This window comes from Centroberyx gerrardi, chromosome 1, assembly GCF_048128805.1.
Source record: "Centroberyx gerrardi isolate f3 chromosome 1, fCenGer3.hap1.cur.20231027, whole genome shotgun sequence".
In the NCBI taxonomy this organism is placed as follows: Eukaryota; Metazoa; Chordata; class Actinopteri; order Beryciformes; family Berycidae; genus Centroberyx; species Centroberyx gerrardi.
The window spans coordinates 33,119,229-33,145,177 of NC_135997.1; the positions used below are offsets into that span (position 1 = coordinate 33,119,229).

General features: G+C 42.7%; 1 protein-coding gene across 1 annotated transcript in view; it reads right to left on the minus strand.

Moving 5' to 3' along the window:
- Positions 1–25,949, minus strand: part of LOC139916098 (neural-cadherin) — a 293,386-nt gene that overhangs the window by 43,759 nt on the left and 223,678 nt on the right. Inside the window, exons 28-32 of the mRNA XM_078288504.1 lie at positions 17,132–17,259; positions 12,192–12,319; positions 9,990–10,113; positions 3,422–3,602; positions 172–338 (exon numbers count right to left, since the gene is read on the minus strand). Coding sequence (XP_078144630.1) covers positions 172–338; positions 3,422–3,602; positions 9,990–10,113; positions 12,192–12,319; positions 17,132–17,259 — 728 coding nt within the window. The remainder of the gene's footprint in view (positions 1–171; positions 339–3,421; positions 3,603–9,989; positions 10,114–12,191; positions 12,320–17,131; positions 17,260–25,949) is intronic.

Here is a 25,949-nt window from a genome sequence, read left to right on the forward strand (position 1 = left end):
TGAGTCTAAGCATAGGATAACTGAGGTTACACGGCAACAACAGAAATACTATATCACATCTTTGTGTCAATGGAAATGTAGCCAGAGATGAACATTCGCGCAATCCCAAACGCACTAATGTACGCACACGCAAACTTACACACACCCCGACACACACACTCACGGTCTTACCTCAAGCCGTAGGTATTCGCTCTGCTCCTTGGAGATGAGATTGAGGATGGTGCTGCTGTGTTTGCGGGTTCGGACCAGGACCTGAACCCACGTCTTGCGGGCCGGCAGGGGGGACGCCAGCTGGTAGTGCACGTGACTGCGCCCATCAAAGGAATACTCTGGGACCTCTGGTGTTCGTTCAGTCACGCACACACACACACACAAAGAGAATAGGTCAGATAGTGCTACGTGTCTACAACTCAGAATAAACACAATTAAAATTTTACAGACAACACATTATATTTAGGAGACATTTAGAAGATGCTTTTCTCCAGAGGGGAGTAACCTGAAGTAACTTCAACTATAACAGTTTCACAAGTCCCTAAATTCCCCCAGTATGCATAGAGCCAGTTGCATGGCAGAATATGCAAAAGGCACAAGCTAGAATATGCATGTTTAGCTTGGGATATCTTGGTTGTTCTTGGTTCTTCGCTTAGCATGTCCAAGTTAATTTTTCTTCAGTCTCTCCCTCCTACATCTCTCTTCCATGTAGCTTGGACAAAGTGGAATAGTTCATAAGGTACTACATGCAACTGACATATTCAGTGTCCAAATGTCTCCCCATGTTTGTTTGCATCCATTATTTACACTGTGTTTATCAAGGCCACCCAGGCATTCATTTGGGATTTGTTCATACCAATTCATATAATCTGCATCCATCTTACCACTCTACAACCTTTGCCCATAGACACACTGTTCGGAAAAGAAGAGCGTGGTGAACTAAACTTGCCTAAAAAATGCAATTTGTTTGAAATAACCAATCACACAATGCAAGGATATAGCCAGCACATGTGATGTAAGGGAGCAAGGAGATGAGGCTATTCTCTGTTTTTTACCACTACCCCTTTCCACCTGCATTACAATATGCATCCTGGGTGACTGGATTGTAATCGGACAGAGCACAAATGCATCAAGTCCAGGTGTAAATGCGCCCAAGATGCATTGCAGAGGGCCAAACCAAATCACCCAAACCAGATCCAGAGGTGGTCAGAGACGTATTTGGCCACATTACAATCTTTGAAGAAGTAAGTCATTTGCATAACTTCAATCAATAGTTTGTCACCATTTGTCTCTATAACCATTATATCTACTTTTATCACAAATACTATCAAAAATAGTATTTGTGATTGAACAGATTGCTGTCCACTTGAATTTTGTATGTTAGTTTTTGAACATGAATTCAGCAGTTTTGAGAGTATGTAAACAAAGTGGGCTGTAGATACAGACAGTTTTGCTGGTGGTTGAATTTTGGAAATTGTGGTCTTTGAATGCATTTTGTGTCAAAGCAATGAAAAAACACTCACAGTTTGGTCCACACAGTGCTGTTGTGCTAACTGTGTGAAGAGTTTTGAAAAAGTGAACTCAGTATTGAGAAATGCTTGTAACCAATTCCAAAAAAAAACACTGTAACAACAAAGTGTCAATGTGTCTCCACGCCTCCGTAGAGGCGCATATAATAATGACAGAAGTTAAAACGGATCCAACCAGGAAGATCACGCCAATCAAAGAGCTGGCAGGCAGCTCGGATAATAACATACTTGTTAAAAATGAATTGTTTATAGGATACTTGACGACGGGAATCAAGCGAGATGAGGTGTTTACTGTCACCTTTTGGGACGTAAATATTACTGGAGGATGTGACGTGCTTGGCAAGCGAAATCTGAATTTAATGTGTATACCAGAGATGCATTTTAATGTCAGGTGTAAATGTACTCCAGCTAAATTATACCTAGACACAATCCAGATACGAGACCAGGTATATAGAGGGTCTCTGTCTGTCAGCTCTGTCTTGACTCTGTCTCTCCAGCCAGGCTGTGTGCTTTCATGGACCCATAAATGTGTTCCATAAATCAAAAAAGTAAATAATCCAGGTATGAGATGCATGTTAAAAGAATACACCACGTTTTTGGGAGATTGTCCCGTGAGAACATAGACACCAAAATCATCCATATGTCCCCGGTAGATCATTGGCTCCAGCAGTCAATGCTAATACTTTAGCATACACTATGTTGAGTGATAGTAGGCGACTAGCATTATCCAAAGAGGATTGACCTTTTACTAATAAAAGTTATTGTTTGTTTTTATTAAAATATCTTATTATATAGCCTGTACATTCATACATTTCAAAAATTAAATATCATTAACTAAATATAGTTGATGTAGCCATGTTTCAGTGATTTTTAGCTGTCCCTAATGTTATTTTTATATCATATTTTGTGTACATTTTCCCAGTGTCAAACACAAAACTGTCAGACTTATCATTAAGGTTACTCACCATTTAGCCTCAAGTTCTCATTTTCTCACATAAAAAGATAATACCAGTAGCCTACTATCACTCAACATAGTGTATGCTAAAGTGTTAGCATGGAGCCTACTATCACTCAATATAGTGTATGCTAAAGTGTTAGCATGGAGCCTACTATCGCTCAATATAGTGTATGCTAAAGTGTTAGCATGGAGCCTACTATCGCTCAACATAGTGTATGCTAAAGTGTTAGCATGGAGCCTACTATCGCTCAACATAGTGTATGCTAAAGTGTTAGCATGGAGCCTACTATCGCTCAACATAGTGTATGCTAAAGTGTTAGCATGGAGCCTACTATCGCTCAACATAGTGTATGCTAAAGTGTTAGCATGGAGCCTTCTATCGCTCAACATAGTGTATGCTAAAGTGTTAGCATGGAGCCTACTATCGCTCAACATAGTGTATGCTAAAGTGTTAGCATGGAGCCTACTATCGCTCAACATAGTGTATGCTAAATTGTTAGCATGGAGCCTACTATCGCTCAACATAGTGTATGCTAAAGTGTTAGCATGGAGCCTACTATCGCTCAACATAGTGCATGCTAAAGTGTTAGCATGGAGCCTACTATCGCTCAACATAGTGCATGCTAAAGTGTTAGCATGGAGCCTACTATCGCTCAACATAGTGTATGCTAAAGTGTTAGCATGGAGCCTACTATCATTCAACATAGTGTATGCTAAAGCGTTAGCATGGAGCCTACTATCACTCAACATACTGTATGCTAACATGTTAGAATGGAGCACCAGAGCCAATGATCTACTGGGGACACATGGAATTTTGGCGTCTTTGTTCTCATCACTTAACCGCAACGGCACAATCATCCAAAAACTTGGTGTATTCCTTTAATGCTGGCTAAAAGAGCTTAAAGGTTGAAAGCGTGCACAAGTCCAAAACACTTTGGCTTACCCTCTTCACACTGATGTCCTGTGTAGCCCGGCACACACTGGCAGCTGAAGGAGCCCCACTCGCCGTGACAGCGCCCCCGGTGGCCGCAGGACGGGTAGCCCATGTTGACACAGCTGCTATCGGTGGTCAGACAGCCAGGAGAGCTGGACTGGGAGTCGGCCGGGGAGCCCAGATCATAGAGCTGGATGGGGGAGATAGAGAAGAGAGGAGATGGAGGGGTACAAGAGGAGGATGTGGAGAGGATATTGGGGGGGGGGGGGTTGGAAAGTACAGAAGACGAGGAGATAAAAGGAATGGAGAGGAGAGGAGGAAAGGGAGATGGGAATACGAGAGGAGATGAGAGGAAGCCAGAGGGGAGGAGAGGAAAGGAGGGGGGGGATAAGGGGTAGGAGAGGAGGGAGATGAGAGAGAGGAGAGGATAGGGAAAGGAAAGGAGAGATAAGGAGGAAAGAAAAGGAGGTGAGGAAACAAGAGGAGAGGAGAGGAGAGGAGAAATGAGAGGAGGGGAGAGGGAAAGGAAAGGAGAGAAAGGGAGGAAAGGAGGTGAAGAAACAACAAGGAGAGGAGAGGAGAAATGAGAGGAAACAAGGGAGGAAGGAGAGGAGATGGATGAAAGGGGAAGAAGGGGAGCAACAAAAGGGGGTATGAGAACAGAGGGCAGAGGAACGAAGAGGAGAGGAGAAAGGAGAGGGGGAGAGGCAAGAGCAGAGCAGAAAATGAGAAGGAAGAAAGATGAGAGATGAGACAAAAGTTTAGAGAAGAGGGAAAGAAGGGAGAGTTACCAATAAACAAGTGGCAGTTACAAACAGGAGACAAAAAGGCGAAGTGACAGCGGAGAGAGGGGACCGAGGAAGAAGCGGGAGAGAGACGTAGGGGTCGAGTCGCCGGAGGGGGAGTCGGACCACAGATTGAGAAGAAAATAAAATCACAGGGAGAAAACAAAAGAGTTGTGAAAGGCAACTTTTAAATGCCTTGAAGGACAGGAGCTCAGGGTGCACAGTGGCCCGATCTTCATTCCACTCTCATCCCTCTCTCTCTCTCTCTCTCTCTCCGACGCTCGCTCTCTCTTTCCCAAAGTGACGAAACCGAACGCCGGACCAAAGTAATCGTGTGGACAAAGAGCACGGCCGACTGCACAGAGCGTTAAAAAGGACAGGGGAACCTTGAGCGCCTAAATCCGTGTCCCTCACAAAAGCATTCCATAAAAGACATTAATATGTTCAATCTCCTCCCTCCCCAACCCAAACTTTATGAGTTCCCATCGTTGAAGACGCGGGGACGGAGGGATGGTGGGACGGAGGGATGGTGGGATGGATCGTAAAAATACCAAAAAAAAAAAGTGACAGTGAGTCATTCCGCCTGGGAGCCACTGATTGGCTCTGACCTCCAGCGCGGAGGCTTCTTATTGGTCGGTGACCCTTCAGAGGGCGAGGGCTACTCTGCTCTCTGGATTGGGACTGACAGCGGAGATTGTTAATGACTGAGACAAAGCAAAGACACTTGAGGGTGTCTGCAATTGATTTGGTGTGTGTGTGTGTGTCGACTCTGTGTGTGTGTGAGTGTTCCGGTCGGACTGACATATGGGTCGATACTGTCCTTTGATTAAATCTGCAGTAGGGGAGATTTTTATGCAAAAATACATCCGTCTTATCAGCGTAAATGACAAAGTGGGGCTGCGGCAGAGGAGAGCGTCCCATCCCCAACTCACTGAGACGCTGCAGATTCAACCAGATGAAATTCACCAAGGATGGCTGGACCTCTTCTCCACCTCCAGCCCCACCACACACTTAAAGGAAGACATTTAGGGTCGGAGGATGCCACGTTACACGATTTTTGGGTAATGACAAACTTTCAAAAATTCAAAGTTCTAAAGATCAGTCGTCTCAACTTTTATTTTTGCGCTAGATTTACACACATATTCAATATCAAAATGTTTGCTGGGAAACCATATTCTTATATTAGTGATGGGACGATATACTTATCTCACGATACATGATATGCGATTCAATACAATGCGATACAATGTCATAAATAAAAGTTCAGTGACAGCAAAGTCTGACTGCAGAATTATGTTTATTTCTGAGCCACACATCTTTCTAGCGATGCCATTGGCTTGCTAGAATGTAAACAACAATTCAAAAATGTTATTACTAATAATATCATTTTGATAGAAATTATGATGAGAAAGCCGTCTCATTTGTGATTACTACAGCAGAATAAAATATCATGATTCATTTTTCTGCATCACGATACGTATTGTCACATTTTTGCATTGCGATACACATACATATTTTTGTAGTTTCATTGCCGCCTTCAAATTTCAGTCAATTTCAGTCAAAAACAATCAACCTTCAAAAAGTCGGTGAACCCTAGTGAGTGTGTGTGTCTCCGTACTTACAGTTGGGGTGACAGTTGTGTCAAAAACACAGTAGAAACTTAAAGCAGCAAAGTTTAGACTGAGAGCTGAAGGGAGAGAGACAGACAGACTAAAGATAGGGATGGAGAGAGTTAAAAACAGACGATGGCAAGTGACGGCTAGAGGGGAGAGATACAACTCCGGAATAGAAACACAATTATAGTCGAAAAAATCCTCCCGTCCTTTTTTCCTCGGCACGGCCTCGCACTCACCCCTGCCTTCGGCCCGATCTGGCTCTCCCTCTCCTCACACACACACACACCATATACAGTACACACACACACACACCGTTGCATCACACTTCAATAGGTTTCATGGAGCTGACATCAACCTGACACGCCATATCTCTCTCTGGGTCCGACACAGACACACACACACACACACAAACGTAAAGATAACGATACCGATGCACACGGACAAATAGAAACGTGCACACACATGCACACGCACACACACACCCACCCATGTGGACACAGACACACACAAAGATAAAGGCATAGACACCCACAAACATACAGAAACTCCCACACATAGATGAAGACATAGACACAGACAAATACAGAAGCACACACACAAAGATGAAGAGATAGACACACATACTCACACACATACTCTCACTTTCACACACACACACACACACACACACACACACACACAAAGACATTCATATGGAAATGCACACACACACATGCAGACAAAGAAAGACACGTACAAAGATAAAGACAGACACACAAACATGCAGAAACACACACAGACAGATGAAGACATAGACACACAATTACCCACACACTCTCACACACACACACACACACACAGCCTCAAGAAAAAAACAAGGGCAGATAGAGCGAGAGAAAGGGGGAGCGTGGAGTTAAGAGTGTGTCTGTCAGTGTCAGCTACCTTTACCTTTACCGTGTCACGCACACACAGGCGAAACAGATGAGGGTGTCGCCATGGCAACAAATGCAACGGATTAGCGCATGTTAAGTGATCGTGAAAACAACAAAAAGAGAGAGAGAGAAAAAAAAAAAAAGAAACTTTTATAGGACTTGAAAACGCACAAAGCCGGAGCACGTCCATCATCATTATTAATCATCAGTACGCCTACTGTTGCTCGCTCTTTGGAGATTTATTATCCCCGCGTCCGCCTACACTGCATCATGCAGATTCCTCTCATTAGCGCACAGGACTCCTGCAGCCTCCCGCTAAGGTGCGCGCCACGCCGAACACGAGACCTGCCGCATGAGAAAACCAACATCCTTTTCATATCACGACTCTTGGGATCCTCGCGTCTTAATAGAGCTTTAATAAGGATTCCGATAAATTGCGTTCACAGAAGTAGAAAAGGGCTCCTTTGTGTCTTCCGTGTGTTCGTTTCATCCTCCGTTACTTAGGAATTGCCTCTGTGTTTGCGTACGGTGATGAAAACGCCGCCGCAGCGCTGATGATGTACTGAATATTAGTTCTCGAAGACCCCGAGGCGGTTTCTCTTTCAAAGACGACTGGGGGAGCAAAATCTGCATTTTTCCGCACACAAAATAACGGAGTAGTTACTGTAGGAACGCAACAGGTTGGAACACTGGAGATCTCCCCATCATCACACACACACACACACACACACACACACACACTCTGACAGCAGTGTCTACCCGTGTTTGCAGATGGTTTAGGTTTGTCTTCGGTGTTGTATGCATGTACTCATACAAGTGTGTGTGTGTGTGTGTGTGTGTGTGTGTGTGTGTGTGTGCACGGTGAGGCGATAGCTGTTTTGACAGCATCATAACATGCAGGTGAAGGTGTGAACCTCCCCCTTCATCTGCAGCATGCTAAATGTTACACAACAGAGCTGCCTTCCATTCCCGATGTGTATTTTTTCATTCCGCCTACTAATGTTTAACAAGCAGTGTTCAACTTTTAATGAGTGCTATAATGAATTCCTGTTTCAAATTCAGCAATAATATTAGTTACAAATGAAAAAAAAAAAAGAAAATGTTACTTGAGTAATCACCCTCACTAAATATTAGATTGAAGTTGAATTATCCAAAACCTTTATTCCACCTCCATCCCCATAACTCATCTACATGCTCTCAGATGAATAATGGCAGAAGAGTTGACTTTCTCTGGGTGGAAGTATTTCGACTACTATGATTTTATAAAGCGACACACTAACTAGAAGTACATATATTATATTATATATAGAACTGGAAAGATCCATGGAATGATGTAGTTGTTACATGGAATATGTCAGCAGTCTGGTGGAGTCGATAAGATACTGTCAATTTCTAAAAGAGTTTCCTGTAAAGAACTGCAAAACTATTTATTGGAAAAATAATAGCCAGAGGTCAATTTGGTAACCCAAGCCATTATTCATATAATTATATAATATAGTTGTTTGTTGAATTCTTTCCTCTAATTTCTAATTTTCTATATAACTACTACATAATTTCATGGCTCTGTAAAAACTCCAAAAGAAATTACCAGTTACTTACCAACTACCATTCAACTCTTTCTCTACTTTCCTTATAATTAGTACAGAATTTCATGGTTCTTTCCAGGAAACTTGCTAAGAAATTAACAGCATCAACTTTCAAGGAAATTATTAGGAAATTGTGGACCTGGAAAATAAAGCGTTACCATATATTATACATACACTGCTTATTATATAATGAGTTGTGTAACAAATGACTGCTCCCAGGGAGGAATAACTTTTGTTTTAGTAATGAGCCAAACAGTTTTCACAACACATTATTCCTAACTCGGTCTTTTTCCCTTATGATTTACTAACAATCAGGGAACGAACCCACAGCTTTCCCTGCTCTCAAAAACGGGAATACGGCATGGTCGCTTGATTTTGACATTTGCGTCTAAACCCAACAAGACCCAGCAAGTTACACCGGTTTATGTCATGCTCAGCTAAAAAAAATTGCAGTGGAAAAATACCATTTTTAACCACAATTTCAGGCTTTAGCCGGGCTCGGGTTCACAAAAGGCTATCGCACCTGAGGCTTGTGTTCAGACAGAAAGTATTTGGGTTCGGCTGGGGTATTGCTCAAATTTTCACGGTCAGGCACGGAGTCCTTGACTTTTTGCTGCAGCCGAGCAGTAGGAGGCTTACTTGAAAGAAAAAGTCAGATTGGGAAAGAGTGGAAAAGGTTAGTTTCCCATTTCACCCCGGGACTGCCCGTACGCGGTATTAGAAAGTGCTTTGAGGTTACAGTTAAAAGCGTAAAAGAGCAGCTCTTACGTGGCACAAGAGTACTGTGAATGCTGAAGCCTGATATTAATCTATTTATCAACCGGAGTGCAGGTGTGTGTGATGCCAGAGTTTCCGTTATATACGTTTTGCAGCGGTGGCCCGCCGCTGCAAAATTATTGCCGCCGCTGCTTCAGAATTTTATGAAACGTCATGAAGTCGCAATTACACGACTCTGCAGAGGGCTTTTAATTTGAAACGACGGATACAGGAAGTGGCAACGTCCAATTTCTCCACCGGCACTTTCACTTTCTCCACATTTGTTGTTGCTATGGGAAACGGCCTGCGTCTCTGTCATCGCGATTGGTCGGCTGGGAAAAAGCGCTGTGTGAACGCAGCCTTACTTCAATAAACGTAGGTAAAATAATTGCCAACGATGTTTATATAAGCAATGTATTAAAATATTCCTGATTGCATTTTCAGTTGAGTTTGTTAAAATATTTCTCCAAGAAGAGAAAGATGCCTGATGTCGATGAGGAAGATAGTCAGGTAACGTTACTTTAGCTAGGGAGGGGCTCAAGGTTCTTAGCTATGCCCCGAAGTTTTGAAGGGAAAGAAATGCCTTCTGGTTCTAAAATATGTAACGTTAGTGGTGGCTACTACAATATTTTAATGTTCTTACTGGTTGCGTGATCAAATATTTGTGATGTGAGAGAATTATCTAACGTTACTCATTCTCAAATGTAACCTTATTAGACAAGTAGACAGGCAGGAGTAGTGGAGGCGAGTGGAGCAGGAGAGGATGTTCTAAAGTTTGTTTTGCAGTTAAGTGTCAATTTATTTCATATTTTTTAATTACCTATTGATATTCACTCCGACCGCGCGCACCACCCAGGTACCACAAAACCCTTTCCCCCCCGCTGCTAAAAAAAAAATCCTAGAGGAAACACTGGATGCGTTACCTTGCTGTCCACGACGAGGTTTCGGATGCAGCCGGTGAAGTGCTTGTGCTGGAGCTGGGGGTAGATGTAGGGAATGTCCTCGTTCACGCCTCCGAGCTGCAGCACCTGGCTCATGTTCAGGTGCCTGCAACACACACACACGTGAAAGGACACACACACTGCTGAAGATTCTGCTTCATAATGCACATAACAGACCACAGGTGAGTGAGTAAAAGGTCAACCGGTTGAAGCCGCCAAGACGCCATGGCTGAAGTTTTCTGCAGCGTTTGCCCTTGCTTTTTCTTCAGCTATTTCACACTTAACACCCATGCACTTAGCGAGTTCATGTTTTCACAGCAAAGCAAACATTGCCGTGTCAACTGCAAATGAAAAATCCAGCTAGTCCTGCCGTGGCATTTTTTAACGAGATGTGATCACAAAACTGACTCGAGTGACGAAAATCATTTGATTCATTTGAAACGAAGATCAAAACAGCATCAAAAGGGAAAAGGAGCCTATACACAGCAGCCGGTTAGGGCATCACGCCTCAAAAAAAGGACATTAATAAGTTGAGATAGTAAAGAAAAAAGAAAGGGTTCCTTTAAATTTGAGCAAAAAGAGCTAGAAAAGACAAAGACAGTTGAAGCAAATTTGGTACCACCCTTAACGGATGGAACTTCTCTGCTCATTAATACGGCGGCGGAGCTGGCAGTTGGTTTTACCCACATGCTGTAACCCACAGGGGTAAGAGAGCAGATAGATCGCATTGACAGAGCCGCATGTAATGAGGTGTTTGATACCGCCGCTGCCTTTTGGTCATAGAATGAATAAGCGTGTTTACTTCCGTGCCGTTTTGGCAGGGAGTACAATAGCAGCCAGACATCTTCAAGTAGCGAACCATCCAGTCTTCGCACGCTCATTCTACAAATACAACATGCAGATACACACATTTAGAGGAAAGACTGCTGCAGACGGTTACATTTAATTAAGATAGAACGCCCTTTTGGTTTTAACGGACCTTTGAACCTGTCTTGCCTTTTGTAATGCTATGTGGTTTCCTCTCCTCCTTCCGCTAGCCTGCATTTATTCCCCCTTAAGGGATTGCGCAGCGTTCGGACTGACAAGGTCTTTGGAACTTTTAGATGGGGCACGCTTCAATGTGCTGTGGATTCTTCATATTGATCCGTATTGATCCAGTAAAGTGGGCTTTTCCCACATAGACATACAGCCACATAGGTGCTGTATAGGCGTCTAGCTATTGATAGCAGTCCTCAGCCAATGAACTCTAAACACTAGTCTATGTGAAGAAGCCCTGTACCTTTGTAAGCACAGCACTAATGGGCTGATATGATTGCATCTCATTTCATCTTCATGTCAAATTAAAACCCTTTTATTATCTTTTTTTTTTTTTTTTTTTTACCATCTCTACTTTTTGGTGTCTTCTGTTGACGCTTCATGTCGTAACTGGCTGGTGTGTGGGCTCATTTTCCCTTTTGATTGTGTTTTGAACTATGCTTACGAACCATACGAACTCTGAACTCCCTCTGACAAATTCCATTAGTGTCTATCCTGTTATGGCCATGAAACGTTATGCAATACATGTTATGTTTACTGTACTGTGTTGTGGGTCTTGTACTGTATATTGTATTGATTGTATGATGTACTGATGTTCTTATGTTTCTATGTTGGAACCTGCTTAATGTATTGAAAACAAATTCCACCAGCCTGGCTGTGTGGTCATTAAATAAATAATCTAATCTAATCTTTTGAGCCAACGCACCTAAAGTAATCATTAGTGCCTTTTGTCAAAAGAGGTACAATATCATATGTCTTGATTCACTTTTTTAAAAAGAAATATATAATTCCCTACAGTTGACTACATTATTTCCTTGTTGGTGGCTTCAGAATTCAGGAGGTCGGAGAAATCGAGGTCCATCGCCAAACGAGTTGTTAGTTACGAATTGAAACTCTAGTTCTGTGATCACAGGCGGAGTTGAACATCATTTTCAAGATTGTATTTTCAAGTAGATAAGTTCAACTTATCTGTTGTTTTTGCCATATGATGGGAATGCAGCATGTACAGGAAAATTCCACCCTTGGACACTTTTATACTGTTCCATATCATCAACCTGTGATGTTCAATGCATTCCAGCAGCTATTTTGTGATTAAGTGTTGTTTGTGTGCATGCAGGCGCGCACATGTGTGTGTGTGTATGTGTATACCTGTCGGTGTTGGGTGTGACACCCGTCACTTCGCAGGAGGAGTGATCCTCGGTGGTGAGCCAGCTGCCCAGTCCTTCCATCTCCATCACCGCTGCCCCCGCACAGCGATCCAGGGTGAAACGCACCTCCTGGAGAACACACACACACACACACACACACACACACACACACACACACACACACACACACAGGGCATGTAGAACAAATGTTATCAGAGAAAACAAGTATACTGGTATAGTCCCTATTTGTCAGCATTACCATGAGAGTACCTCCTGTTGCTGGCGAGCACTTGTTTATCATTATTGCTATCATGGGAGCTGCCTCCATGACTTGCATCTCTTTCATTAATGCGTAATATTTCGACCACCTCCTCCTATGTCTCCTATTAATGTGGAAATAAAAAACAAACCTTTAGAGCCTAAACCAGCATGTTCTCATAATTGTGCATGTAGAGTGTTTACAAGGAAAGATGCATGTGGTTCAGCAGCAGCTCGAGATACTTATTACCATCCAGGACTGTTTTTCTCTCTATATATTTCTATTTCTCTCTATCTATCTCTATTGGTTAAAGTGAGATTATAGGTTAAGGTTGAGGAAATGGTTACATATGAAAGTTGAGGAGGATAAACCCACCTAAACTCAGTTTAATGACTTTTTTGGGCTGACTTAAATCTATATAATGTAACTTCACTTCACAACAAGTAGTATCAAACTGATGCACATTATATGAGGTTAGGGTCTTGTAAAGGACTATACCAACTTTTTGGGAGTTTGTCCCATTGTAAGTAAGTAAATCTTTATTTATTTATATAGCACCTTTCAAAATCATAGTTACAAAGTGCTGTACAAGAGAGAAAGCACAGAATAAAAGCTAAATAAAGAGTAAAATATGCACAAATAACTATAAGTATACATGCACATTTACAAAGGTATATACATATACATACATCCTACATACATGCACACAGATATACATACATACATGCATATAAACATATACATGCATACATACCCATATACAAACATATACTGTATGTACAGTATATATGTACACACACACATACATACACATATTGTACACACCCATATATACACACACATAAACTGCATATATGCACATACATGCCCACATACACACGCACAGTGTACATAAACGCATATGTACGAACATATACACAAAAAGCACATCTGTATATACATGCAAACACGCAAATTCATAGGCGCAAACCAATGAATGCTGTTGTATAGCAGTAACAACGGCACAATCACACAATATTCCACATTATTCAATAAAGGCCGCAGCAAAAAGATGAGTTTTAAGACGTCGTTTGAAACTTTCAACTGAGGTAGCATTTCTTACTGAAGTGGGGAGCTTGTTCCAGAGTTTAGGGGCCACGACAGAAAAAGCACCTTATCCAATGTGTCATCTCTGTGTCTCTGGTAGATAGCTCTGTCCAGTGTGCATGCTAACGCTTTAGCATACAGTATGTTAGGTGATTAGCATTATCCTAAAAGTACGAAAATGAGAACTTATTGCTCTATGGTTGGATGGCTAATGACAAACCTGATAAACCCGCCAGGCTTGTTTAGTGGATTGGTAAAATTGACACAAAATTCAATAAAAAGAAGGAACTTCAATGGCAGAAGATCTCTTTCCCCATGAGACTTTGTGTGTAACTTGTTTTGTTGACACAGAACGTTAGCAAAGTTAGCCAGACAGCTAAAGTTGTTTGCGCTGTTGATTTGTAAACAAATCAACAGTTGATTTGTAAACAGGGTTTCTGCAGGTTTCAACAAGTTAAATTTAACACTTTTTAAGACCTTTATAAGACCATTATGAATGCAATTTAAGACCTATTTCACGTCCATACTGGCAAAAAAAAGTACTAAGGATATGAGCATTTTTAACAATAAATAAATAAATATATAACAATAAATATTGGGGCAGCAGGATGGACTAGTGGTTAAAGACACCATCCTTAAACCAGATGATTTGTGCCCCATGTCAGCAAAAAACCAAAGTGTCCGTGAGCAAGTCAGTGAATCCCTAGCAGCTCACACACACATACAGTTATTTATTATATTTAGTGTTTATTGCATTATAGGATATTATACTATAGATCCGTGTGTAAAGTCCAGAGCACCTCTGCGTTTAATGTTGGCGTAGATCCAAACGCTGTCCGGAGGTCGCTTACCGGAGTTGCAGGAGTTGCATCTGGACTTTGATGCTCCCGATGTGAAACCAGAATATTGGGTGATGGCAGGCGTTTGCTGCTGGCTTTTTACGGCGGCTTTATGTTTTTCAGACTTCCCATGCCACTATAATGCTTTTACACCCAACGTTCCTAATTTCAGCGTTGTCTTGCACAAGGTGCAGCGGGCTTCAAATGTGTTTTCAACCGGCTTCAACCAAGCACTAAATTCGCTGTTCTCGAGCCAGATCTCGTTGAACTTGCACTTGCCCATTTTAGATGAAAGTAACGTTAGCCCACACAACACATCGCGACACACTAGCTGGGTCTGCTCCGATAAATTCTGACCGGGCTGCACAGTTTGCATTAGTCGTTATTGATTCCATGTTGGTTTCGTTTTGTAGTTTTGTTACAGCGTGATCAATACACATTTTTCCCAAAACACACACACAAAAGCGAGACTGAAGTTAATGCAACTTTATAAAAGTAACGTTAACTTCATAATCCAATCAATTTTTAAGACCTGTCAAAATCGTATTTAAGACATTTTAAGGCCTAAAATTCAGATTATTGGATTTTAGACTTTTTAAGACCTTTAAGGACCCGCGGAAACCCTGTGTAATGGACTTCACTAATGATGAAGACTGAGATTTTGTTTTCAGAAGTTATGAATCTACAGGCCATAGCATAAAAAAAAGCATGCTGTTGAAATTGCCATCTGCTATGATCTTTGGTGCCAGGTGATGTCACCTGTTGTACTCTATAGAAGGTGACATAACCTGTTGAACTTTTGGCTGTCATTGACCATCAATAGCCAATCAGATTTCTGTGCCTACTCTTTTTCCTACCGTGACGACAATTCCGTAAATAAGCGTTACGCCTCATTACAAAAACAACTTTTGTTGCTGCATAACACCAAAGTTGGGAACTGCGTGAACATAGTGTAAGTCTCCTGACGCTGGTATTGTCCTTGAATAGAATGATATAGTAGAATTAGATAGATAGAATTATCCACCTGCATATATTCAGAATCACACCATTGTATAAACAAAAGTAAAAGTCTCAATGCATCATTGTATTTACTTAGCTGCTTTCATTCTCTACTGCAGAGTAAATGCATTCTGTATTTATGTGTGTGTGAATGTGAGGCTGACCCTGAACCTGAGTTTTTTCTATTCAAAAGCAAAAAAAAAAAGTGAATGAAGAAAAATGGTATGTTTCTGTCACAACAACCGCTTGGTTTTGAATTCAACATCATGGAACAGTGTTTCTTCTTTAACCATGACCAAAACTTTACCCTAAACTTAGCCAAATTGTTTCAATTGCCTAACTTTAACCTAACCTTAACCCTAACCATAAGTTGTTGTACATGCCTAAACTTAACCATTAGCTAACATTTTCATATGAAGAACAGAGGTTGCATCCAATTCATAATTTGTGTACACAACATGTAACCTGCGTTTCAGAATTTGTACTCATTTCACAAAATTGTATGAGACTGTGTTGGTTAGCCTGTACTCATGGTACTGTAAGCAGTGGTTCTTAAAGTGGGGTCCAGGGGTCCATGAGGGGGATCCAGGGGTTCTTGAGAGGGATCCAGAGAGTCCACAGCAAAATGAATAATTTATTTTTGCTATAATGTAATTCACAAGAAATGACCTCAATTAGAGGATCTATAAGGATGACTATCCTACTGTTAGTGCTGCAGTTTTGAGAGGTTCACTGTTTTATTTTTAGAGAGGCCGGTTGGCTTTTGATTGCATTGAACAAAAAAACACAAGAAACAAAGTTTGGGCTGGAGAAATATGTGGCTGGCTGCTGCATTGGGTGTCCTTGATGTCAGAGAGGCAGTGAATTGGAGACGGCGAGGTCACAGGTTCAATCCCCGGCCCTGACTGCGTTGGTCCTCATCTAAGCTGCCCTGAGCTTCCCTAAAAATGGTCCAGAAGCAGCCAGTTCAGCGGCCTTGTGGTTCCCAGAGTCCACGTTGAGACCAGCACGCTCGGGGCTTTCCGGCTGAGTCACAACAAAGACTAAAATTGAGTTTCTACTTGCATCGTAGAAAGAGATTGGGGATAAAACTATAAGGTAACGGTTCTCAAAGTGGGGTCATTGGGGGTGGGGAGTTTCAAGGGGTCCACAATAATTTAATTCCCTAGAAATTCCAACAAAATCTACCCATATGGGTTGATGGGACAAAATCGGATCAAATAGGGTTGCGCGGGGCCTAATGTGTGATAACTGGGGGGTCTGTGACATTAAATCATTGGGAGAACTCCTGCTGGATAAAAAAATGTCTGACAAATGTAATATGTTAATCTCTCACAGCAATAACAAGAATCACTAACTGATTGCAACAAACAAGTGGGTTCAGTTGGCAGTATTAAACAGCTATTACTCTGCCTATGAGTGTCTCAGTAGGACTTCTTGCTCTGACAGCTAAGCAGGCCTCGGCTTGTCCACAAAGCCATATTTGCAGTGCAGCACTTCCTTACAATTGGCTGAGACGTTTTTTTCACTATAAACTGGATAGATTAAGCCATTGATAGGACAGACAACATCTGACACCATACATGTATTTAAATGTCATAAAAGTATTTTGATGCTGGAAAAGATTTGCTGATGCATTTAAATTATGAAAATTTAAAAAAGGCCGTTTTCCATGCGCAAGTCAAGCTCAGTGTTCAATACGCCTGAAACTGATTCGGCCAAATAAATGGTTTGTGTCAAATGGGCGAAGCGTCCCACCTTGCTGTTGCTGCGGACATCCAGCCGATGCCACCGTCTGTCTGCCACGTTCACGTTGCCAGGCAACTGTAGCACCAATATGCCGGAGCCATGGTTGATTTTCAGGGTGGGGGTCCCATCTATTAGCTCTGGATGGACAGAGAGGGACAGAGAGAGACAGAGAGAGAGAGAATTATTTTCCTTGTAATCATGACGGTTTGACTGATATGGGTTTTCGAAGGCCGTACTGATACCGGTATGTTTCGATCGAAGCTGCCGATAGTTTGTGCCATTCTTCAGTGTCGTTAAATTTGACCATTTTCATGCCAAAAAATAACAACAATTTATTTGCATTGAAAAGCCTCTGAAACGGCATTTAGATGTTCAAAATATCTATCAATCAATTCAGGTAAGGGCTTCCCATAGACAACCAGTGTAGTACTGATCAATTCTACAATAAATATGGAATCAATCAAATATCCATCATATGAGTGGCGGATAACACTGACTGGACTAGATCAGATTTTTAATAAAAGACCAATATCAGTCTGATATATTGGTAAAACTGATGAATAGTGACAAAGTTGAAGGTTCTCCATCATAGAAAGAAAAATGACCAGGCCCAAACTGACTGATGCATGTAAATGTATTAAATGTATTAAATGTACTGTGCAGCATACACCTTGGTGCAATTTATACAATTTCTAATGAAACAGTGTGAAACAACATAAGTAGTCAAACTGTCAACCTTACCTCTTTGTACACTGACTTTAATAAGGATTACTGCACAGAGCCTTGCATAATGCAATTATTTCTTCACTTCTCAAGGCAGACAACAAACATATTAGAAAAAAAACCTGTTATTATTCTATTTTCTGACTTATTCAAATGGGAAATTAAAAGTTAATGAAGCGGTTAAGAGTGCCTGTGCGCTCGGCACCGTAAGCAAAGCATTATGGGAACGCATGTCTACCGACCAGGATGTAGCAATCCATCATCGTGCATGCTTAACTTAAAAAGTTCACAAAGACGGAGAGCGCTGAAGATGTAGGATCTTAGAGTTTCAGCTTGTACTGTGGCGTTTGTACTGACCTCTTACTTCCATATTAGTTCACATTTCGAGAATATTTCAAAACTAGACAGTAACTGGTTGAATGTCGAGTTCTGGGCTTCAAAAAATAGGTACATTTGATCCTTCACAAAATTATTCTTGGCCCTGCAATGGTTTCCACAGAGTGTTGAGATATTCTTGTTTGTGTATTTTGATGCAGCCTCTTTATATTGAGGAGTGACTTCCGTATTTCAAGGCTTCTTAGCAAACAAAATTAAGACAGGACAGAAAAAGGCAAATGCATCTCTTTATAATCCATGTCCAATCGCGATTTTTGTCCCATTGCCCCCTATTCTTGTTATGTTCCAGTCCTTGGCTCTTCATGTCAAAAACGTTTGAGCACAGAACATGTAGACCATCGGCACTAACTTTTTCAGAATTAGGGGATTCTTTTCTACTGCTGTTATGTTTTAGTATGGGGGCTCCCAGTGAGAATTCTCCTGGTCTACCCCTGGTCTTGCTAATAGGGGTAGTCTTATGCCACGAATGATAATAAACACAGCAAAACTACAGTCAAAACTACTGTTTAGAGTGTGAATTCCACTAACTTCTGCGCTGTGACATTTGTCTCCAGGCTTGAGCTGGTAGAAGTTGGAAGTCAAAAGGCTGACAAGAATCGAGTTCCCTTCCCATTGCTCTTCAATCCAGTGGGTGTCTGACTTTATCGGAGCTTTCGTCATCCCTCTCGCTGCACCTCTTGCAATGTCACTCTTGTCTATCAGCACTCTTTCATCCCCAGCCTCTCTCTTTTACCTCCTGCCTTCCCTCGCTCTTTCGTTATATTCTTCACCATCGCTGGCACTCCCCCCCCCCCCATGGTACTGCGTTCAAATAATTCACAGACAATCACTTTCTCCCGACGCCGCGCTGTGACACTTCGTTTTATTCGCCGCGCCGTCGTGAAACCAACTTTTGGGGTCAGGGCTTACTTACGCCGAGCGCGGAGACGTATTGTTTTCCGTTCGCTTGAGTCTCGGCGCGTCCGTGCACAACGGTATCTTCGCCACCTTCACCTTGACCTAGAAGAGTTTCGACGTCGGCGGGGGCGCATGAGATGCCGCACTTCTCTAATTGCCTTGTCAAGGCTGCATCTGATATTTTCAGAGCGATGTGCCGTTTGCGATGAAGAGCGGACCCATACTTCATTACGCTGCTTCTAAAATAGGTTAAAGGAAAAAAATATCCAAAGTCATTTTTTAAGCTGCGGCGGGCACGGGCGCATTGTTAGCCTCTCTTTGCCTCTCACCTTTCCTTCAATTACGTGAAAGCTGACTTAGCCTGCCCCGACTGCGAGATGAGTCTGTGCCGCACTTCGGGAATGATCCAATTAATTCTAATACACCGTGCTGAGGTCAGACAATTGACCAAAGTAACTGAGTAAATTTCATATATCAATTCAATCCAAAACTGTCCTCTTTCATTGAACTTATTCATTGTTGGCTCTACCTCGCCCCCTCACCCCCCTCCCTCCCCTCTCGCTTACCTCATTCACTCCCTTCTCTCGTTTACTGTCCCCATTTGGACCCTTCACCTTCTTTCTCCCTCTATCTCAGCCATCGCAGTCATTTGGTTATCCCTCCTTTAGGCTGACTCCCTCCTCTCATCCGCACCCCCCCTCCACCCCTCTATCCCCTATCTTCTCCTCCTCTGGGGCTTCTTTCTTTCTCTGCCGCCCCCTCCCACCCTTTACAGCCCCATTGGGATGGCGTTAGAGTGCCAGAGATATGTGGGAGCTGGCAGCCAGTCAGAGGCACAAAGAACACCTGCCTAAGCCTGACTGAAAAGACCTTTTCACAGACGTGCACGCCTGCGCCCGCGCGCGCCCGCTCGACGCACGCGTGCACGCCGGACATGTGCACGTGCACACACACGGACACACACAGCCGGTTAACAGGTAGATTGACCGCGCCGATTGTCTGGCAGGGCTAAGGACCCTTGTCGAGATTGACGTGACATTTTCTCCGGAGATGGAGACAGACTTTCAGGGGTCTCAAAGAGAAAAGGAGAGGAGAAGAGGAGCAAGGGGAAGAGAGAGAGAGATCAGAGAGAAAGGGAGAAGTGAGGGGGGGAGCGACGAGGAGGTGAAAGAGCAAAGAGGAAGAGAGCGAGAGGAGGAGGAGGATGAGAGACATAGAGAGGAAAAAGCAAGGCAGAGGAGAAACAACGTGGAGAGGGTGTAGAAGAGACAGATGCGACGAGCGAGCCTGTTAAAGAGCAAAGAAGAAGAGAAAGTGTGAATGAGAACAAAGCCGGGAAGGAGGCCAGATTAAGAGATGGCAGATGACAGGTCGGATGAGAGTCGGTGAGGGAAATAAATGAGAAATGGAAAACACAGAGACAAAACAAAGGGGAGAAACAGAAGGTGACGAGCGGAGAACATGATGATGGATGAAAGAGAGGATGAATAGAAAGCAGAAAGAGAGAGAGAGAGACAGAGAGAGAGAGAGAGACTGACAGAGAGAGGGAGACTGTTTTGAGGCACATGTACGTACAGTACACACACACACACCCTGATACAAGAGGTAGAAAGGGATTCAATTCAATTAATTTATTCTGTCAAAGTAAAAGAAATATTCCCAAATTTTACCACCCTACCACACATCCAAAAGCAACAGTGCTGGGTGAGAATGTGATGTCTGTCATTGGCAGCGAGACTTGAAACAGCATGCCACCGCCTCAGAGAGAGGGAACAAACCAAACTGTTGGACTCTGCTTCTCCAAACTTATCTCTGATTGTTAATATTTTATTACATATATTTCAAAGTTATCTGGCTGACTAAGAGCATATATGAATTGATGGTGCACACTATCCTCTGTTAGACTAGTTTGATGTCCCTATGCTTGATTATATTTTGGTTATTTGTTGGTCATCACACTCTGCAAATGCTTTGGCAACTCAAATTCCGTTGTCCTGCCAATGAAGCTTATTTGAATTTCAATTTGATTTAATACAACAAATGAAAACTAGCTTATTGCTAGTTACATGCTTGCCAGTTGTAAGCATCTTGGCAAGTAATGTAATAAAATCAAATCCCCAATAATAGCTCACTACTACAACTTAACAGCTATCGTTACTGCTAACATGCACTTAGCAATGCCTACTATGCTAACGTCAAACAAAGGAATAAGCCCATGAAGAAGTTGAACAATATGCAAAACCGAAATCACGACTAAGAAAACTGGGTAACTTTAAATAAATCTTTTGCCAGCTAGCTAAACACTTCCACAGGCAAATTGAATTGTAGAGAAATGTCAAATGGAAAAGTTCAGCAAGGACCTAATGAAAATCCTACAGTCTCTCAGCCACATCAGCACATGTAGATGCTTGCCCTTCTGGCTAGCATAAATGCTCGTTTATTTTTGATGCTTTGGCAAGATTGAAGTGAACTGAATTGAAGTGAATTGAGAGAAGGGAGAGAGCAACTGACAGGGCGATAGAGGTAAACAGGCAGATGCAGGCGGAAGCAGATGAAGAGAGGGATGTGAGAGGCTAGCTGGAGAGACTAGCTGGGAGTGGAGTGGGCTGGCAGGGCCAAATGGGAGCATCTTCACAGGGGCTGTAACTGGCATGCCTCTTAAATGCTCCGGGTGCACTCGGGTTACGACAAGACTTTGCTCTTAAAGGGCTCGTCCACGCGACCGGGCCGCGCCTCTGCTCCTCATACCTAATTCATCGCTTCCTTCGCCGAGACAGAAAGAGAGAGAGAGAGCGAGCGAGCGCGAGAGCGTATGTGTGCCAAGAGGGCTTGAACCCCCACAGAGTTGGGGGGGCTCTTAAATATGAAAAATGTCCTGTTTTTTTTTTTTTTTTTTTTCTTGACAGCCTGAGGGGACGCGAGAGTCAAACCGAGAGCATATGGACTGCATAAACAGCATTGCAAATCACACTGGCACGCACGTACACCCACCCACACACACACACACGCGGACGCATATACACAAACACACACAAAAATCAGCCTGTATACAAATCAGCAGGCGATGCAGGGAGTGTAGAGCGGAGAGCTTCTTGTATAAACGATCTGTCAGCCAGCTAGCCGGCCCCGCGGCCGACACATATTGGATCTCCACATCCAGCAGCATTTGCTATTTGAAAACCGTTGCAGCGCTCGGCCGGGGGGTGAGGCTGCAAAAACAGCACAGTGGAAATTGACCGTAATGCAAAAATAAGTGTGTGTGTGGTGTGTGTGTGTATGTGTGTGTGCTAGATCCCTTTTCTTCTCTTCATCCTCCTCCAATGATCATTCAACCCCCCTTGCTGATTAATTGCAACATATGAACAAATATATCCTATGATGTGTTAGAAATATGTTTCTTTTTGAGAAAGAGTTATTAATTGTTGTAGTGGATTGTCGTGGATGTTTACGCACACGCACACGCACACACACGCCTGGCAATCCTCCTTTGACCCCCTGCCAGCCAACTTTTTCCATTCTGCGCGGGTATTGTAATCACACAGATTTAATTTGTCTTGTTAATTTGTCTATTGATTCGACAAGCTCTGGCCTCTGGCTGGAAGCCTTTGCGTGTGTGTGAGTTTATATATGTGTGTGTGTGTGATCGTGTACCCCCAGAGCGGGTTTAACGTTTCCAGCCATGTTTCTCATTTAATCACGGTCTCACCGGACACAAATCATTGTTGTGACAACCAATCTGACTAATATACCTGAGGTCAAAGTGCGGCGACGCTGATCGGTCTGGGCAGCCGCGATGTGAAGCCAACCGGCTCTATTCCATGTGGCACCGGGGAGAGAAACTGCCCTGAGTTAGTGATGAAAATGTCTGAATCCGACAAACGGCAAAAGTGCAAGACTTCAAGAGATGTTCTGTTGTTCATACCCTGTTCACCACGCTTACAGTCAATTCAAAAAGAACACTAAGATGATTTTACACAAGGAAACCCCAAACAGTCAGCTGATTAAATATGACTTTGCCTTGGATCATGTTACGTCAGCTAGTCTCAATTTTTTTGTGTTGGCAGAAATCACAACCAAAGCCACATTTTAACTATATGAAGAAAGCTTACAGGTGGGGCAACATGCAGGTATATAGAAACTGTCTTTTTACCAATATGAAGACCATATTGGCATCATCTGAAAGGGGAATTGGGGAAATTATATTGGTTATGAGAATTTGAAATAGTTATTAGGTCTGATCGCATTCGGACACAGCTGTACTTAGTTATTTATGCCGCTGCGGCTGATTGACAGGCTGAGTCAAAAACAGTCAACAAAACCACCAAAGTTCTGCTCACCAATGCAGCTCAGTCGTTTATTATAATTGGTGTGAAAAGCCTTGTGGTGGTGAAGCAGCTGTAGTGGAAGAATGGGCGGATATTAGTTGAAACTAACTTTTTATGCGCAGCCCTGTGTTGTTATTAGCTGTAAATTACTGCTAATCTGAAGCACTAATAGTCACTAATGGTTTCTAGTCAGGCTAGAGGTAAATTAGTATGCAAAATGCAGATGTTTGCTGGAAAGCGCTGCATATTTACATTCTATCCTGCTTATGATATGTCTTGCAGTATAGTGGACTGTATACAGGGCAATTAAAATAATTGATTGCACCACAAGCCTACACAGTTTCTGTAACAATGAATTATCAAATTGATGATTATCAACTTTGGTTGCATACAAATGCAACATAATTAGGCTTGCACTTGTTTGTGCTTTGTGTTGTACTACAGTGACTTCCTTAAAAAGGTTACGCTACAGAATTTGGATTATCTTAGATTTATTATGCATGAAATGTCCGCGATGCACTGCTCAGTGAAACAAACTGGATTTTTCTTCTTTGAACTATTGCTCTTTTGTGCTGGGAATTTGGCTCCGTACGTGGCGATGTGCAACAAGCGCTTAGCATGGAACAACTGACCCTGATTGTTTAGCAAGGCGGCCGCCCTGAGCTCCTAATGCCTTTACACTAGTTTAAGGCTTCATAAATTAATAAATAACATTTGGGTGCCGGTGGAAGCAAATGGCTTTAAGGGAACATCCAATGTTCTGGTCTTACCTAGAACAGATGAGGTCAGCTTAAGTATAGGTATTATTATCCCCTCTGCACACACACACACGCGCACACACACACACACACATACCCACTGCACAAGGCCTGTGTTATAACCATGTAATCTCTTCTCCCCAGAGTAGCTGGGGATTGGAAGTAGTACACAGCCATGTTAGCAGTGTGTGTGTGTGTGTGTGTGTGTGTGTGTGTGTGTGTGTGACACCTTCTCTGGCCTACGCAGCGGGGCTGGCTCAGTACAGCTGCCCCGCGGCAGGATAAAAGGCGGATGAGTAGGCGGCTTTGGAGCAGTCAACCAGCATCTCAATAAGAAGTTGAAGGCCTGATGTACTGCGCGTTTGCCTGTGCATGTGTGTGTGTGTGTGTGTGTGTGTGTGTGTGGAGCAACGGGGAATATGATGAAGCCCAACAGGCGGCATCGCTTAACGAGGCTTAATAACATGGTGAACTCACACACACACACACACACACACACACACACACACACACACACACACAAGATACCAATAGTCAAAATGAAAAATCCGGTGATATATTAGTGGCTTTTAACATGCCGCTTGACATTCATAAATGAAAAATCGGTGCATTTGTGTGCATCAGCCATCTGACATTTCTTCTTCTCTTCTTCTTCTTCTCCCTCTCGCTGTCCAACTCCCCCTGCGTCCTCAACCCTTGCGAGATCCCTTTCAAAACTACAATTTCAACGCCGCTGGTGCAGTGCATTCCTGGTCACATTATGATCTCGGGCGCAGTTCCGGCGCTTATAATAGACGCGTGCCCCGGACGAGACCTTCTGTATTCGGTTCAATGCATGTTCGATTTGGTCTGAGTGAGTGACTCACAACTTTATTCCGATTCCCATACTGATTAAACATCATGGCGATATGATTCCCTGTGCATCGACATAGCTGTGCTGTTATGTTGAAGTTGAAAAGCATTTCCCCATTCCCTTTTGCCATATTAATGCGTATAATCAAATGGTTGTTGTTGTTGTTGTCCTGTGGGAAACCCCGGTTCATATTCTGGTCAGGGAAACCAACTCTATGTCATCTTAACATCCTATATATATATGTATAATCAATGCTGGCATCCTGGTACTGTTGTTTCTTCCCCTTTGTTCCCCATGTTATTCTCCCACTCCTACACTCTGATGAACATGCCTCCCTCTTTCGTCTTACAATCAAATAGACACGCGGGCTTTGTCTCCGTCTCTCTCCCTCTTTCTTTTTTTCCTCCTTTGCCCTCTGCGTGCTCTATGATTGGGTGCAATCCAGTCAGCTCCGCGGTGCCAGACGAGGGTAGCAAATTCTCACCGAAGGGATTGAATGATTCATTTGCTATAGCATTTTTTTTTCTTCAATATCCATGTCTGTCGCCTTCATTGAACTAATATATGCCTAACTTTTCTCTCTCTCTCTCTCATATCTTATATTCTAAAATTAATATCCGCATCCTTGTACAGTTACTTCAGTATATACAGTATAGTAGGGTTAGACCAATATATTGGGCCAATATTGGCCTTATATTAAAAATCAGATACCAACCATTCAGTGTTGTCCACCTCTATTATGATGGAGGTTCCTCCCTGACCACAGCTAGTGAAAATGTTTCTATTATTATTATTATTATTATGTTTATATCAGATGGCAGATAAATCCAGTGTGGTGTGGGAGGATTTTACTGAACAGTAAAACCTGCAATGGG